Source organism: Loxodonta africana, chromosome 18, assembly GCF_030014295.1.
Source record: "Loxodonta africana isolate mLoxAfr1 chromosome 18, mLoxAfr1.hap2, whole genome shotgun sequence".
Taxonomy (NCBI): Eukaryota; Metazoa; Chordata; class Mammalia; order Proboscidea; family Elephantidae; genus Loxodonta; species Loxodonta africana.
This window is the reverse complement of record NC_087359.1, coordinates 68465786-68479595: the sequence shown is the minus strand read 5'-3', so window position 1 is coordinate 68479595 and position 13810 is coordinate 68465786. Positions and strand designations below refer to the sequence as shown.

Below are 13810 nucleotides of genomic sequence, written 5' to 3'. Positions count from 1 at the left end.
TTGTATGCCCACCTTCCCCTATTTAGTGTATAAAAAATTTTTTTTTTTTTTTTTTGTCCATGTATCTGCTTGTAGGTTATCTGTTTTTACTGTTGTTGTGGGGTTGTATATGCTGTAGTATTTACTATGGTTGCCTCTTTTTTTTTTCTTTTGTTCCTCTAAGTTTTTTCCTTTGCGTTGGTCAGGTTGTGCTGATTTCGCCTATATTGTGTGCTATCTTTCCCTTCACCAAGTTAACAGGTGTCTACTATCTAGTTAGTGATTTCCCCTCCCAACCTCTCTCCTTCCTCATAACCATCAAAGATTGTTTCTTTCTGTATGTAAACCTTTTCGTGAGTTTTCATAGTAGTAGTCTTATAACACAGTATTTGTCCTTTTGTAATTGAATTATTTCACTCAGCATTAAGTCCTCCAGATTCACCCGTATGGTGAGGTGTTTTGCAGATTCATCATCGTTCTTTATCATTGCATAGTATTGTGTGTATGTACTATAATTTGTTTATCCACTCATCTGTTGATGGGCACTTAGGTTGTTTCATCTTTTTGCTATAATGCTGTAATGAACATGGGTGTGCATATGTCTATTTGTGTGACAGCTCTCCTTTCCCTAGGATATATTCCCAGGAGTGAGATTGCTGGATCATATGATATTTCTATTTTTAGCTTTTTAAGGAAGCACAATATTGTTTTCCATAGTAGTTGTGCCATTTTACATTCCCACCAGTAGCGTATGAGAGTTCCAATCTCCTCATAACCTCACCAGCATTTATCATTTTCTGATTTTTTGATTGGTGCCGTTCTTGCAGGGGTGAGGTGTGTAACTCATCGAGGTTTTGATTTGCATCTCACTAATGGATAATGATCAAGAACATCTTTTCATGTATTTGTTGGCTGCCTGAATGTCCTCTTTGGTGAAGTGCCTGTTCATGTCCTTTGCCCATTTTGTGATTGGGTTGCTTGACTTTTCATTGCTGAGTTGTTGAAATTTCCTGTATATTTTAGAGATTAAACCTTTATCAGATATGTCGTTGCTGAAGACTTTTTCCCCAGTCTGTAAGTTCTCTTTTCACTCCTTTGAAAAAGTTTTTTGATAAGCGTAAGTATTTAAATTTTAGGAGGTACTGTTTATCTAGTTTATCTTCTGGAGTTTGTGTGTTTTTAGTTATGCTTGATACTCTATTTATGCCATAAGTTAGGGCCTCTTGTGTTGTCTCTGTGTTTTCTTTCATGAACTTTTATAGGTTTAGGTTTTACATTTAGGTCTTTGATCCATTTTGAACTAATTTTTGTGGGGTGAGATATGTATACTACTTCATTTCTCTGCAACTGGATATCCAGTTTTGCCAGCACCATTTGTTGAAGAGACTATCTCTTCCCCATTTAATGGACTTCGACCCTTTGTCAGAGATCAGGTGTCCCTAGGTGCATGGATTTATTTCTGGGTTCTCAGTTCTATTCCATTCGTGTATGTGTTTGTCATTGTACCAGTACCAGGTTGTTTGACTACGGTAGCTGCGTAGTAGAAATAAATAGCACAGTGCCAACGGCAACTTCAAAGGCTATAGGAAGCTTAGGGGGCAGTGAGTTTATGCTAATGGGGGAGGAACAATTTGGAAAAGAAGGGTGAGAATGGTTGCACAAATTGAATGTAATTAGTGTCTCTGAATTGTACATGTAGAAATTATTGAATTGGTATATATTCTGCTGTGTATTCAACAACAAAAAATTACTTAAAAAAAGAGGTAAAAAGATGAATGAGGTCAAACATTTCACTTTTTAATTTAAATCCAACCTGCATAGTTGATCCTTTTAACTCCCCTTTGGTTCAGAGAAGCGATCACTCAATATAATTTTGCATATTCTTTCCATTTTTCCCTGTGTAATTTTGCATAGGTCGTATTGTGCTGTAAATTTGTATCTTGTTATTTTTATCTAATACAGTTTATTTGGCTTGATATTATTCCATTGAATGGATACACCTACCAGACTTAATAGTTTCAATTTAAAACCTGATACACAAGTTAAGTCTTCTCAATTTCAGGAACTGTTTAGATTTTGTTCCACTACCACCACCACCACCACCCACTGCCGTCGAGTTGATTCCGACTCATTTGTTACACTGGAATTAATTATGTTCTACTTAATATTACTTGAAATAGGTGTTTTCTTGGGTCTTGAACATCCTAAACAAAAAGATTCCGTTTGTAGTGAAATTCAACCTAGACTGCTTTATTTTTCTCTTACTGCTTATGTCTCGTCACATTTATTGCAGTGTTTTCTTTGTTAGGGGAATGCACTGGTAGGACACAGCCTGGGCTTAAAATAAGTTATGACATTCATTTATTTACTGTATCCTTTTTCCTTTCTTTCTGTATTGCTGTTGCTTAATTTAGACGTTTTGAGTAAGTGATGTGGTAGTTTTTCCCTTTGGATGTCAAGCAGCTGTTAAGTAAATTAGTTCTTCCCTTTTTATTATTCAGATGAAGGTAACATTACATGTCATGTGTGGAATGGTTAATGAATGCTGGTATACTGATAGCTTTCAACTACTCAATTTCAGAAAGATTAGTGTTGTTTAAAACTGGCATTAACACTAAATAATTTGTCCATGAAGCTATGAAGACACATGGTCAGAGGGAAGGGTATGAGCTGGAAGTCTAAGCATGGAACTGAGTCAGGATCATGAGATTGGAAGTGACTTCTGGTGTTCACAGCCACATACATAGTCACTTGATCACTCTGTCTTTGTTTCTTTATTCATTAAATAAACATCAGTAGTTTAATAATAACAGCTAGCGTTTATCACAGTTTTCCATATGCCAGGCTAAGTAGTTTCTACGTGAACTATTAGGTGATTATTGTGAACTGCTGGTTACCATCTTAGAAAAATAATGTAACGTTTTGTATGATGAGAGCTATTTCCAGTTTGATTTGTGTTTGGTTTCTAATGTAATGTATTAAGGATATGCTTATTTGTAAGCTTTCCTGCTGTCCTGTGCAGGGTGAATTGATTTTTCTAGATACAACAATAAAAGCCTTCTTATAAAAAGGGGATATTTTGGCCTTTCTGTATTGCAGAATTGCAGTATGTTAGAAGTACTTGAGGTAGATTTTTAAATTAAAATTTAGTTAAATTTTTTATTTAAAAAAAAAAAAAGATGAGAATAAGGAAGTTAGCCAGTACACCCTCAAAGGGATCACAATTCCTAGAATTGAAAACTGAGGCCTGGAGAGAGCCAGCCAGCCCTGTGGGTGTGGCTCAGGCCCAAACAATGGGACAGAGCCAGGTGGGGTTGGGGAGTAGTGAACACACACTTAATCTTGACTGCATTTTAAGGAATGCATTTTAGTTTTTATTGATTCATTACCCTCAGTTCCTAAATTTAACTGTTAGGCTGAATAGCAGGAATGGTGTGTGTATTGTTGGAAGGTAGGGGTGAGGTGGGGGAGTGGCTATTAGAGAAGGGTAAGAACAGATGGATCTTGCCTTTTCTACTTTCTTGATTTCCCAGGGCTTTTTTCCTACCTCTTGCAGTATTCAATAGCTGCCAGTATTATTAAATTGTTAAGAGAAAAAATTGTTTAATATATTTAACAATTGGATTTTGAACAATAAAGTACCATCAGAAATAAATAGCACAGTAAACAAGTTGCTTGATCTATAGTAATAGTGTTTTTATTTTTTAGCCTCTGGACTATCCTTCAAGATTTCAGATGGTATATATGAGATAAACTGCACATTTTCCCTTCCAGTGGATTCCTTCACCACTTTTTTCCTCCAAAGCTTATGCAGTGTTCAGACGACCAGATGTCATTCTTCACTTTGATCTAAAGATCCTAGATGTTTGCTCCTCAAAATGACTCATTACCCTTAATGATATGAAACTCTATGGCAGTCATTTCCACTTTCTGCCATGGATTGTAGTGTTGTTGTTTTGGGTGCTGTTGAGTCAGTTTTGACTCATAGTGACTCCATAGGACAGAGAATTGCCCCATAGGCTTTCCAAGAAGTGGCTGTTGAATTTGAACTGCCAACCTTTAGGTTAGCAGCCGAGCTCTCAACCATTACGCCACCTGGATTGTATAAAACCAAAAACCAAACTCTTTGCGTCAATTCCAACTCATAGTGACCCTATAGGACAGGGTAGAACTGCCGCATAGAGTTTCCAAGAAGTGCCTGGTGGATTCAAACTGCTGACCTTTTGGTTAGCAGCCATAGCACTTAACCGCGACTCCACCAGGTTTCCTGTGGATTGTATAGATACTGTTAAATCTTTAGTGAGGCTGGTCTGGGGATGTCATGGGAATGAACATACATTGGTGTTAGCTCCTTGCTTATTGTCAAAGGGGTATATACGCTTACTGTGTATATTTGAAAATACTGGAGAAATTTGAAAAGCACGTAGAATAAATTAATCAGTCATAATTCTATTACCTATAAGGTTGATACGTGTTGGAATCAACTCAATGGCGCAGGGCAGCGAGTTTGGTTTTTGGTTTTATTGATAAATCACTGGTGTATTTTTCCAGGTTTTTTTCTATGCATTATAAAATGAGCTCTCAATTAAACTGAGTAATGTGTTGGAGGGAGAGGGCCTTCAGAGATAATATCAAATCATGGTTAAAATTGTAGACAAATCTTTATTTATCTGAGGGTGGCTTCTAGTAGGGAATTGGGACCTCTGTTGACCTAGGTAGTAATTAGGCACTGGCTGATTGATGCTAATAGGTATACCCTGGAGGAGGGATTAAGGTTATAGCTTTATGGCTGGGTTGCTGTTTGGGCAGAGGAAGAATTCAAAGGGTTGGACTTCTGGACTTTCTATCCCCTGCATCAACCAGAAGAGCTCCTGGGCTTAGTTAGGTTAGATAGTCATTGATTCAGCTATGGCCAAATTGTAGAGCCCGTCAAGTAAATGTGTCCTAATCCCTGGCATACTATGATCAGGATTAATCCGAAAACCAGATAATCACCCAGGTAATGAGTTTATACAGAATGCACAGTTCTGTAGCCTGTCTGTGTGAATGGGTTTTTGATCATGACTTCACCGTACTGCTAATGGATTGTTTTGAAATTAGATGATTAGGCTGGGGAACCCATTAGATTTTGCTGTTAATGTGCGAGAAACAGAAACTAGCAACATTGTTAGTGGGTTCATTTGTGGGATAAATAGCCCAAATAATCCAATATTTAACAACTCTAGAAATGGCTTGATATTCTGTTAGTTATACAAAGGAGCTTTAGAAGCTGTCTTCTGGGAAATTTGCCCAGTGTGATTCTTAGTATATGTGCCATTTCTCTCTACATGAATCATTCACAGCGTGTATATTAAGTCTAATGGTCGTGTGTTACTTTCTTTTTTTTTTTCAATTAGAATTTCCTAGAACATATTGAATCTTTGGAAGAAGCTTGGCTAGTTCTTTCATGTATGGAAATCTTAGCTGGAATACTGATTTATTCTTGTAACTTAATTTATAAAATAAAAATTATTGTTTGTTAACCAGTATTTTTTTTCCTTCAGTTTCTCTTCAACAACGGGTAGCAGAATTGGAAAAAATTAATGCAGAATTTTTACGTGCAAGGCAGCAGCTTGAGCAAGAATTTAATCAAAAGAGAGCAAAATTTAAGGAGTTATATTTGGCTAAAGAGGGTAAGTTCATAAGTCCCCCTCACTTCCCCATCCACACACACACACACACACACACACACACAACACGCACACACACAAACACAATAAAGCTGCCTTAAAATGTCAGGTTTCTTGGTAGTGCAGTGTTAATTTTATCACTGAATAAACCTTGATTTTATTTGTATTTACACTGTTACCATAAAAACATACTATTCAGAGGTTAGGGTTAAGAATAGAATTGAAAAACAAGTTGAAAAATGTGTTGTTCAGATTTTTCCTGTCTTTTGACCTTAATGTCAATATTTAATATAGTTGGCTGCATTCTGGGACATGAGACTTCCAGTGCTAAAACTGGGACAGTCTCCAGGCAAACCAGGATGATAGATCTCTCTAATAGGAGTTTCAGTCATGTTGTATTAAAACTGACATTTCATGAAATTCATTCAACAAATGTTCATTTATTAATAAGTATTTATTTAATACCTACTGGTGGTACAGTAGTTAAGGTGTTTGATTCCTAACCAAAAAGGTCAGTGATTCAAAACCACCAGCTCCTCCACTGGAGAAAGATGTCGCAGTCTGCTTCTGTAGAGATTTACAGCCTTGGAAACCCTGTGGGGTAGCTTTGAGTTGGAATTGGCTTGATGTAGTGGGTTTGGTTTTATGAAGAGCCCTGGTGGTACAGTGGTTAAGTGTTTGGCTGTTAGCCGAAAGGTTAACAGTTCGAATCTACCAGCCGCTCCTTGGAAACCCTATGGGGCAGTTCCACTCTGTCCTATAGGGTCTCTGTGAGTCGGAATCAACTCGATGGCAATGGGTTTGGTTTTTGGTTTATGAAGCAAAGAGAGGAGCCTTGGTGGCACAGTGGTTAAAGCACTTGGCTGCTAACCAAAAGGTGGGTGGTTCAAACCCAACAGCCGCTCCGTGGCAGAAAGATGTGGCAGTCTGCTTCCACAGCGATTATAGCTTTAGAAACCTGTGGCGCAGCTCTTCTCTGTCCTGTGGGGTTGCTATGAGTTGGAGTTGACTCGATGTGAGTGGATTTGGTTTGGTTTGGTGAAGCAGACATTGTGCTTAGGTGCTGGGCGTACAGAAGTAAGATTCATGTGGTTCTGTAACTCACAGAACTTGAACAATAGTGAAGAAAACAGATACAGTGAAACTTGTAAAAGCTGGAACCCTGATGTAATGTGGAAACCTGTCAGAGAAGGAAAAGTCAAATATTTTCCACTAGTTGAGAGCAATGGAAAAGTGCTAAGATTGCACCCTGTCAAAGGTAGAAAACGTATGAAACCTGGAAAAAAAAAAGCAGTCCTGGTGAGTTCCAGCCCTCACAGGTGATGAGTTGTTTAAAAATGAAGTTGTATAAGGCATGAAGCATATCATGGGGAACCTAATCCAAAGGCTCAGGGAAGCAATTTACATTTTGGATATTGACATGGGAAAATATGGAAATAATTTCTACAGCCCTAGACTAGTGGTTCTCAAAATGTGTTGTTGGGATATCAGCATCAGTATCACCTGGGAAACTTGTTAGAAATGCAAATTGTCAGCCTCCACCCTAAACTTACTGAGTCAGAGACTCTGCTCCAGGAATAGGGTTCAACAACCTGTGTTCTAACAAGCCTGCCAGGTGATTCAGATGCACAGGCTTTGCTCTAGTCTAGATCGAAACCAACCAAACCAAACCCATTGCCATCAAGTCGATTTTGAATCATAGTGGCCCTGTAGGGCAGAGTAGAACTGCCCCACAGGGTTTGTAAGAGCACCTGGTGGATTCGAGCTGCTGACCTTTTTGGTTAGCAGCCATAGCACTTAACCACTATGCCACCAGGGTTTCCAGTCTAGACCAGTGACTCTCAAACATTAATGTAGATAAGGATCTAAATTCTGTCATTGTCAATACTGGTGTTTTAAATTAAAACTTCACACTTTTAAACATATTCAGTGGAATCAAAATATCATGGTAACTTAATATACACTTAAGTATATTTGACAAAAAATACGTGAACAAGTTTTTTAAGCAGAACATTTGTACGTTTTTCCTCCTTGCATTGTTCTTTTTTTATATCTCCCTCAGGATTTTATTCTAAAACAGTGATTCTCAAACCTGAGTGTACATCAGAATTACCTGGAGAGTTTGTTAAGACAAAGATTGCTGGGCCCTACCCCTAAGGTGTCTGATTTTCTAGGTCTGTTGGTGGGATCTGGAGCCCTGGTGGCATAGTAAAGAGATCAGCTGCTAACCAAAAGATGAGCAGTTCAAATCCACCAACTGCTCCTTGGAAACCCTTTGGGGCAGTCTTACTCTGTCTTATAGGGTCACGATGAGTCAGAATCGACTTGACAACAATGGATTTTTTTTTTTTTTCTCCATTGTGGGGATCTAGCAGTTTACCAGGTAGTGCTGATGCTACTGGTTCAGAAACCACACTTTGAGAACCACTGGCCTAAAGCAGTATTTTATGCTTGAGAACCTTTAAAAAATTTTTGGTGATGCATCTGTGCAACCAAAATATGCATGCAAATTTCTTCTACATTGAGTTATCGTTACTGTTATTAAAAGTAAATAATTGAATACTGTTATGTCTGTCAGTTTGTTGTACTGTGTGGGCTTGTGTGTTGGTGTGATGCTTGGAAGCTATGCCACTGGTATTCAAATACCAGCAGGGTCACCCATGGTGGACAGGTTTCAGCTGAGCTTCCAGATTAAGGTTAGGAAGAAAGACCCAGCAGTCTACTTCTGAAAAGAAGTAGCCGGTGAAAACCTTACGAATAGCAGCAGAACATTGTCTGATAACAGTGCCAGAAGATGGGCCCTTAAGGTTGGAAGGCACTCAAAAGATGACTGGGCAAGAGCTGCCACCTCAAAATAGAGTTGACCTTAGTGATGTGGATAGAGTCAAGCTTTGGGGACCATCATTTGCTGATGTGGCACGACTCAAAATGAGAAGAAATAGCTGCAAACATCCATTAATAATCGGAACCTGGAATGTACAAAGTATGAATCTAGGAAAATTGGAAATTCTCAAAAATGAAATGGAATGCATAAGCATCGATAACCTAGGCATTCGTGAGCTGAAATGGACTGGAGTTGGCTGTTTTGAACCGGACAATTATATGGTCTACTGTGCTGGGAATGACAGCTTAAAGAGGAATGATGTTGCATTCATCATCAAAAAGAACATTTGAAAATCTATCCTGAAATACAATGCTGTCAGTGATAGGATAATATCTATACGCCTACAAGGAAGACCAGTTAATGTGACTACTGTTCAAATTCACATACCAACCACTAAAGCCAAAGATGAGGAAATGGAAGATTTTTACCAGCTCCTATAGTCTGAAATTGATCGAACATGCAATCAGGATGCACTGATAATTATTGGTGATTGGAATGCGGAAGTTGGAAACAAAGAAGGATTGGTAGTTGAAAAATATGAACTTGGTAATAGAAATGATGCCGGAGATCGCATGATTGAATTTAGCAAGACCAATGACTTCATTGCAAATACTTTTTTTCATTAGCACAAACAGTGACTATACACCTGGACCTCGCCAGATGGAATACACAGGAATCAATTCAACTACATCTGTGGAAAGAGACTATGGAGAAGCTCAATATCATCAGTGAGAACAAGGCCAGGGTCTGTCTGAAGATCAGACCATCAATTGCTCATATGGAAGTTCAAGTTGAAACTGAAGAAAAGTGGAACAAGTCCATGAGAGCCAAAGTATGACCTTGAGTACATCCTACCTGAATTTAGAGACCATCTCAAGAATAGATTTGATGCGTAGAACACTAATGAAGAAAGAAGACCAGGTGAGTTGTGGAATGACATCAAGGACATCATACATAAAGAAAGGAAGAGGTCGTTAAAAAGACAGGCGAGAAAGAAAAGACCTAAACGGATGTCGGAAGAGACTCTGAAACTTGCTCTTGAACGTCAGGTAGCTAAAGCAAAAGGAAAAAATGATGAAGTAAAAGAGCTGAACAGAAGATTTCAAAGGGCAGCTCGAGAAGACCAAGTATTACAATGATGTGTACAAAGACCTGGAGATAGAAAACCAAAAGGAAAGAACATGCTCGGCATTTCTCAAGCTGAAAGAACTGAAGAAAAAATTTAATCCTCGAATTGCAGTACTATAAGATTATACAGGGAAAATATTAAACGACGCAGGAAGCATCAAAAATGAGATGGAAGGAATACACAGAGTCACTATATACCAAAAAGAATTGGTCGATGTTCAACCATTTCAGGAGGTAACATATGATCAGGAACTGATGGCACTGAAGGAATAAGTCCAAGCTGCACTGAAGGCATTGGCAGAAAACAAGGCTCCAGGAGTTGATGGAATACCAATTGAAATGTTTCAACAAACAGATAAAGCACTGTAAGTGCTCACTCTTCTATGCCAAGAAACTCGGAAGACAGGTACCTGGCCAACCGACTGGAAGAGATTCATATTTATGCCTCTTCCCAAGAAAGGTGATCCAACCGAATGTGGAAATTATTGAACAGTATCATTAATACCACATGGAAGCAAAATTTTGCAGAAGATCACTCAAAGGCGGCTGCAGCAGTTTATCGACAGGGAACTGCCAGAAATTCAAGCCGGATTTAGAAGAGGACATGGAACCAGGGATATCACTGCTGATGTCAGATGGATCCTGGCTAAAAGCAGAGAATACCAGAAAGATGTTTACCTGTGTTTTATTGATTCTGCAGAGGCGTTCAACTGTGTGGATCATAACAAATTATGGATAATGTTGCGGAGAATGGGACTTCCTGAACACTTAATTGTGTGTATAGAAATCTGTACATAGATCAAGAGGCAGTTGTTCAGACAGAGCAAAGGGATACTGCGTGGTTTAAAGTCAGGAAGAGTGTGCATCAGGGTTGTATCCTTTCACCATACCTATTCAATCTGGATGCCGAGCAGATAATTCGAGAAGCTGGACTATGTGAAGAAGAATGGGACATCAGGATTGGTGGAAGACTCATTAACAACCTGTGTGATGCAGATGACACAGCCTTGCAGAAAGTGAAGAGGACTTGAAGCACTTACTGATGAAGATCAAAGACCACAGCCATCAGTATGGGCTACACCTCAACATAAAGAAAACAAAAATCCTCACAACTGGACCAGTAAGCAACATCATGATAAACAGAAAAGATGGAGGTTGTCAAGGATTTCATTTTACTTGGATCCATGATCAACAGCCATGGAAGCAGCAGTCAAGAAATCAAAAGACGTGTTGGGAAAATCTGCTGCAAAAGACCTTTTTAAAGTGCTGAAAAGCAAAGATGTCACCTGGAGGACTAAGTGTGCATGACCCAAGGCATGGTGTTTTCGTTCGCCATATAACTCATGCGAAAGCTGGACAATTGACATCTTTGAATTGTGGTGTTGGAGAAGGATATTGAATATACCATGGACTGCCAAAAGAACGAAAAAATCTGTCTTGGAAGAAGTGTAGCCAGAATGCTCCCTAGAAGCAAGGATGGCAAGACTACATCTCATATAGTTTGATCATGTAATCAGGAAGGATCAGTCCCTAGAGAAGAACATCATGCTTGGTAAAGTAGAGGGTCAGCGAAAAAGAGGAAGACCCTCAACGAGATGGGTTGACACAGTGGCTGCAACAATGGGCTCAAACATAGCAACAATTGTGAGGATGGTGCAGGACTGGGCAGTGTTTCGTTCTGTTGTGCATGGGGTCTCTATGAGTGGGAACCGACTTGACTGCACCTAACAACAACAGCAGCAACAACAACAACGTTGTTAAAAGTAAATATTTTACACGTTTAAGAATTATTAAAATATAAAGAGGATCGGAAATGCAGATATTATGAGGTGTATTGGGCCTCCATCCCAATTAATTCATTAATCTCTGGATGAGTATTATTTACTGCTTAAACAAGATAGATTTTAGCATCAGTTCTATTTGTTGTTGCTTTTAATAGCTTTAAGTGCTGAGAACCCTTGGTTTCATAAGTTAGTAGATGGAAATAGAAGAAATTTTAGTATAGCAATTATTACTCAATTCTCTTAACTCTTTCTGAATTATATATTAAATTACATAGTGCTCTATCTTATAAAACCTTTTTATTCCATTGGCTTACAACTCAAATTAGGTCTTCCTTCAATTCTGTTGAAAGCAAAGGCTTTGCAACCACCTGATCTGCTGAGAGAGTTGTTGGCAAGTTATTAGTCGCTTTTTTATTACCGGCACTGATAGTTTGAATTGTTCCACTGGTTTGATACCACGGAGGAATTATTACACAGCAGGGCAGTGAATCGTCGTAAAACTCAGGATGATGAAAAACCTTGCTTTTGTTAAGTGGGAGAAAGGGTGAATATGAAAGGGGAGGTGGAGAAAGAGAATCTACACCAAAACACTCTTCTTATTTAGGAAAGAATATTTTTGAAAGTTTGGGATCTAGTTAATTCCTTTAAAACTCTACGTGCCTATGAATCCCTTGGAAAACCTTTTAATACACCCAGGAATCCATGTAGCCCAGTTGGAAGGCCAGTGCTCTGGAGTGGTGTCATTCAAACTACAAACTATTCATACTCTCCCATTGATGGGTAACACAATTTAATGGTGGTGATCAGCAGTTTAAGAAAAGGAGTAAAATGGAAAATAAAAGTACATTCCACGTGGTAAGGTTAAGTAAGTAGAGTGGCACAAATTTTCCTGGATAGGGTTGTGATGTAAAGTGTATTTTTTGCTGTGAATTGTGGTCAAAAATTTGAAAGCCACTGTTGTGTAGGTTGGAAGATTCTTAGGCCTCACAGAATTCGGCTCTGGCTTGGAAAGACTTACTGATGTGGTATGGGGTGGGAGTTCTGTTTTCTCATGACTTGCAGGAGTGCTATTTCCTACTCTTATTTTGTTCTTGAATAGGCTGGCAGGGATTTGGGAAAGCTGGTGTTCCTGTCTAGGCATGGTGGCACTCTGCAAGACACTGTGGAGGTTAGGATGAATGTAAAATATAGTCTCCTGAGATAGATAATACATTTTGCACAGTATCATCACTGTTTGGATGTATATTCAGTGCCATGAGAAATAACTTCTTTCTAGTTCCTCAAGATGTGCTTGTTAACCTCTCTCTTTTTAAGTTTATTTTAACCCTGAATTGACATACCTATAGGACAGAGTAGAACTGCCCCATAGAGTTTCCAAGGTGCGCCTGGTGAATTAACCTAAGGCACCGCTTTAAATTCTGTGCAATGGTGTATCCTTGTCAAGATGACTTGTAATGTATTTAATGTATATGTATGGGTCATGGCAGCATTTCCTCTGATTACCAGTTCAAACTCGATATGATACTGGCTAATGACATCTTTTTCCATCACCTCTTACGGCAGTAATTCTGTAGTTTGGTTGTCTGTATCTACAGTCTTCTTTCCCTGTCTTATGCAGTAAAGTCAAGTTAACCTTGTCCAGTGTCTGTCTGTTTTGCTTCCTGTTTGTCTCTGTTCCTAAATAAAGCTGTTAGTTTCCTTCGTTTTTGTATTTTCTTCTTTGAAAATATAAAACTGACTCTTCTGTAAAATTCCGAAAAAATGAAAATGACCAAAAACAACTTCTTTCTGAAATACGTTGTCAATTATGATTTTATATTTCCGAATTAAACAGCTTATAATGTGGGTTAGTTAAAAAAAAAAACAAAACTACTTGCTGTTTTAAAATTGTTTACTTTGTTGCTATTTTGTTGAGGAAGCTAGGTTGTTTTGTAGAGTCTGTAAATAATCTGGATATGTACTATTGTGTCTTTGTTGTCTGAGGTCCTCAATAAACTTATACCGGCCATAGAGAACAGTTGAGGTAATTTTTTACAAAATTTCAAAAGGAATACTGTGATCCTTTTTTTAGAGTTTTTGGTGGTTTTTTTATAAAGAAAATGCATAGTGTGTAAAAGATAATGCTGTTGTTTTAGTTTCTGTCTTGGTTATTTGCCTGTATCATACTAAGAATCAAGTTGAAAGATGTCCTCTAAGCAGCAGTTTATATTATTTTATCTACTATGAAGTATGTAGCCTAGTTTCATATGATTGTCATGGGTGATAATAGTGTAAATCATGGTTTTGATGTGCTCAGCAGTCTTTATCTTTTAGGGAAACAGGTGAAGGTAATCCTAGAAGTCTTAACTATTAGTAATTTTCCCATT

General features: G+C 38.3%; 1 protein-coding gene across 5 annotated transcripts in view; it reads left to right on the top strand.

Moving 5' to 3' along the window:
* RABEP1 (rabaptin, RAB GTPase binding effector protein 1) overlaps window positions 1-13810 on the top strand; it is a 119905-nt gene that overhangs the window by 36761 nt on the left and 69334 nt on the right. For 3 of the 5 annotated variants that reach the window (XR_010318439.1, XM_064271630.1, XM_023556333.2), the window contains exon 2: window positions 5523-5651. The exons of 1 other annotated variant lie outside the window; for it this stretch is intronic. Coding sequence is in view for 2 of the 4 variants with exons in the window: in XM_064271630.1 (XP_064127700.1) it covers window positions 5523-5651 (129 nt within the window). In the remaining 2 variants the exon portion in view is untranslated. Of the gene's footprint in view, window positions 1-5522; window positions 5652-13810 lie in introns of those variants that run through there. One more of the 5 variants, XM_023556334.2, reaches the window with a different exon arrangement.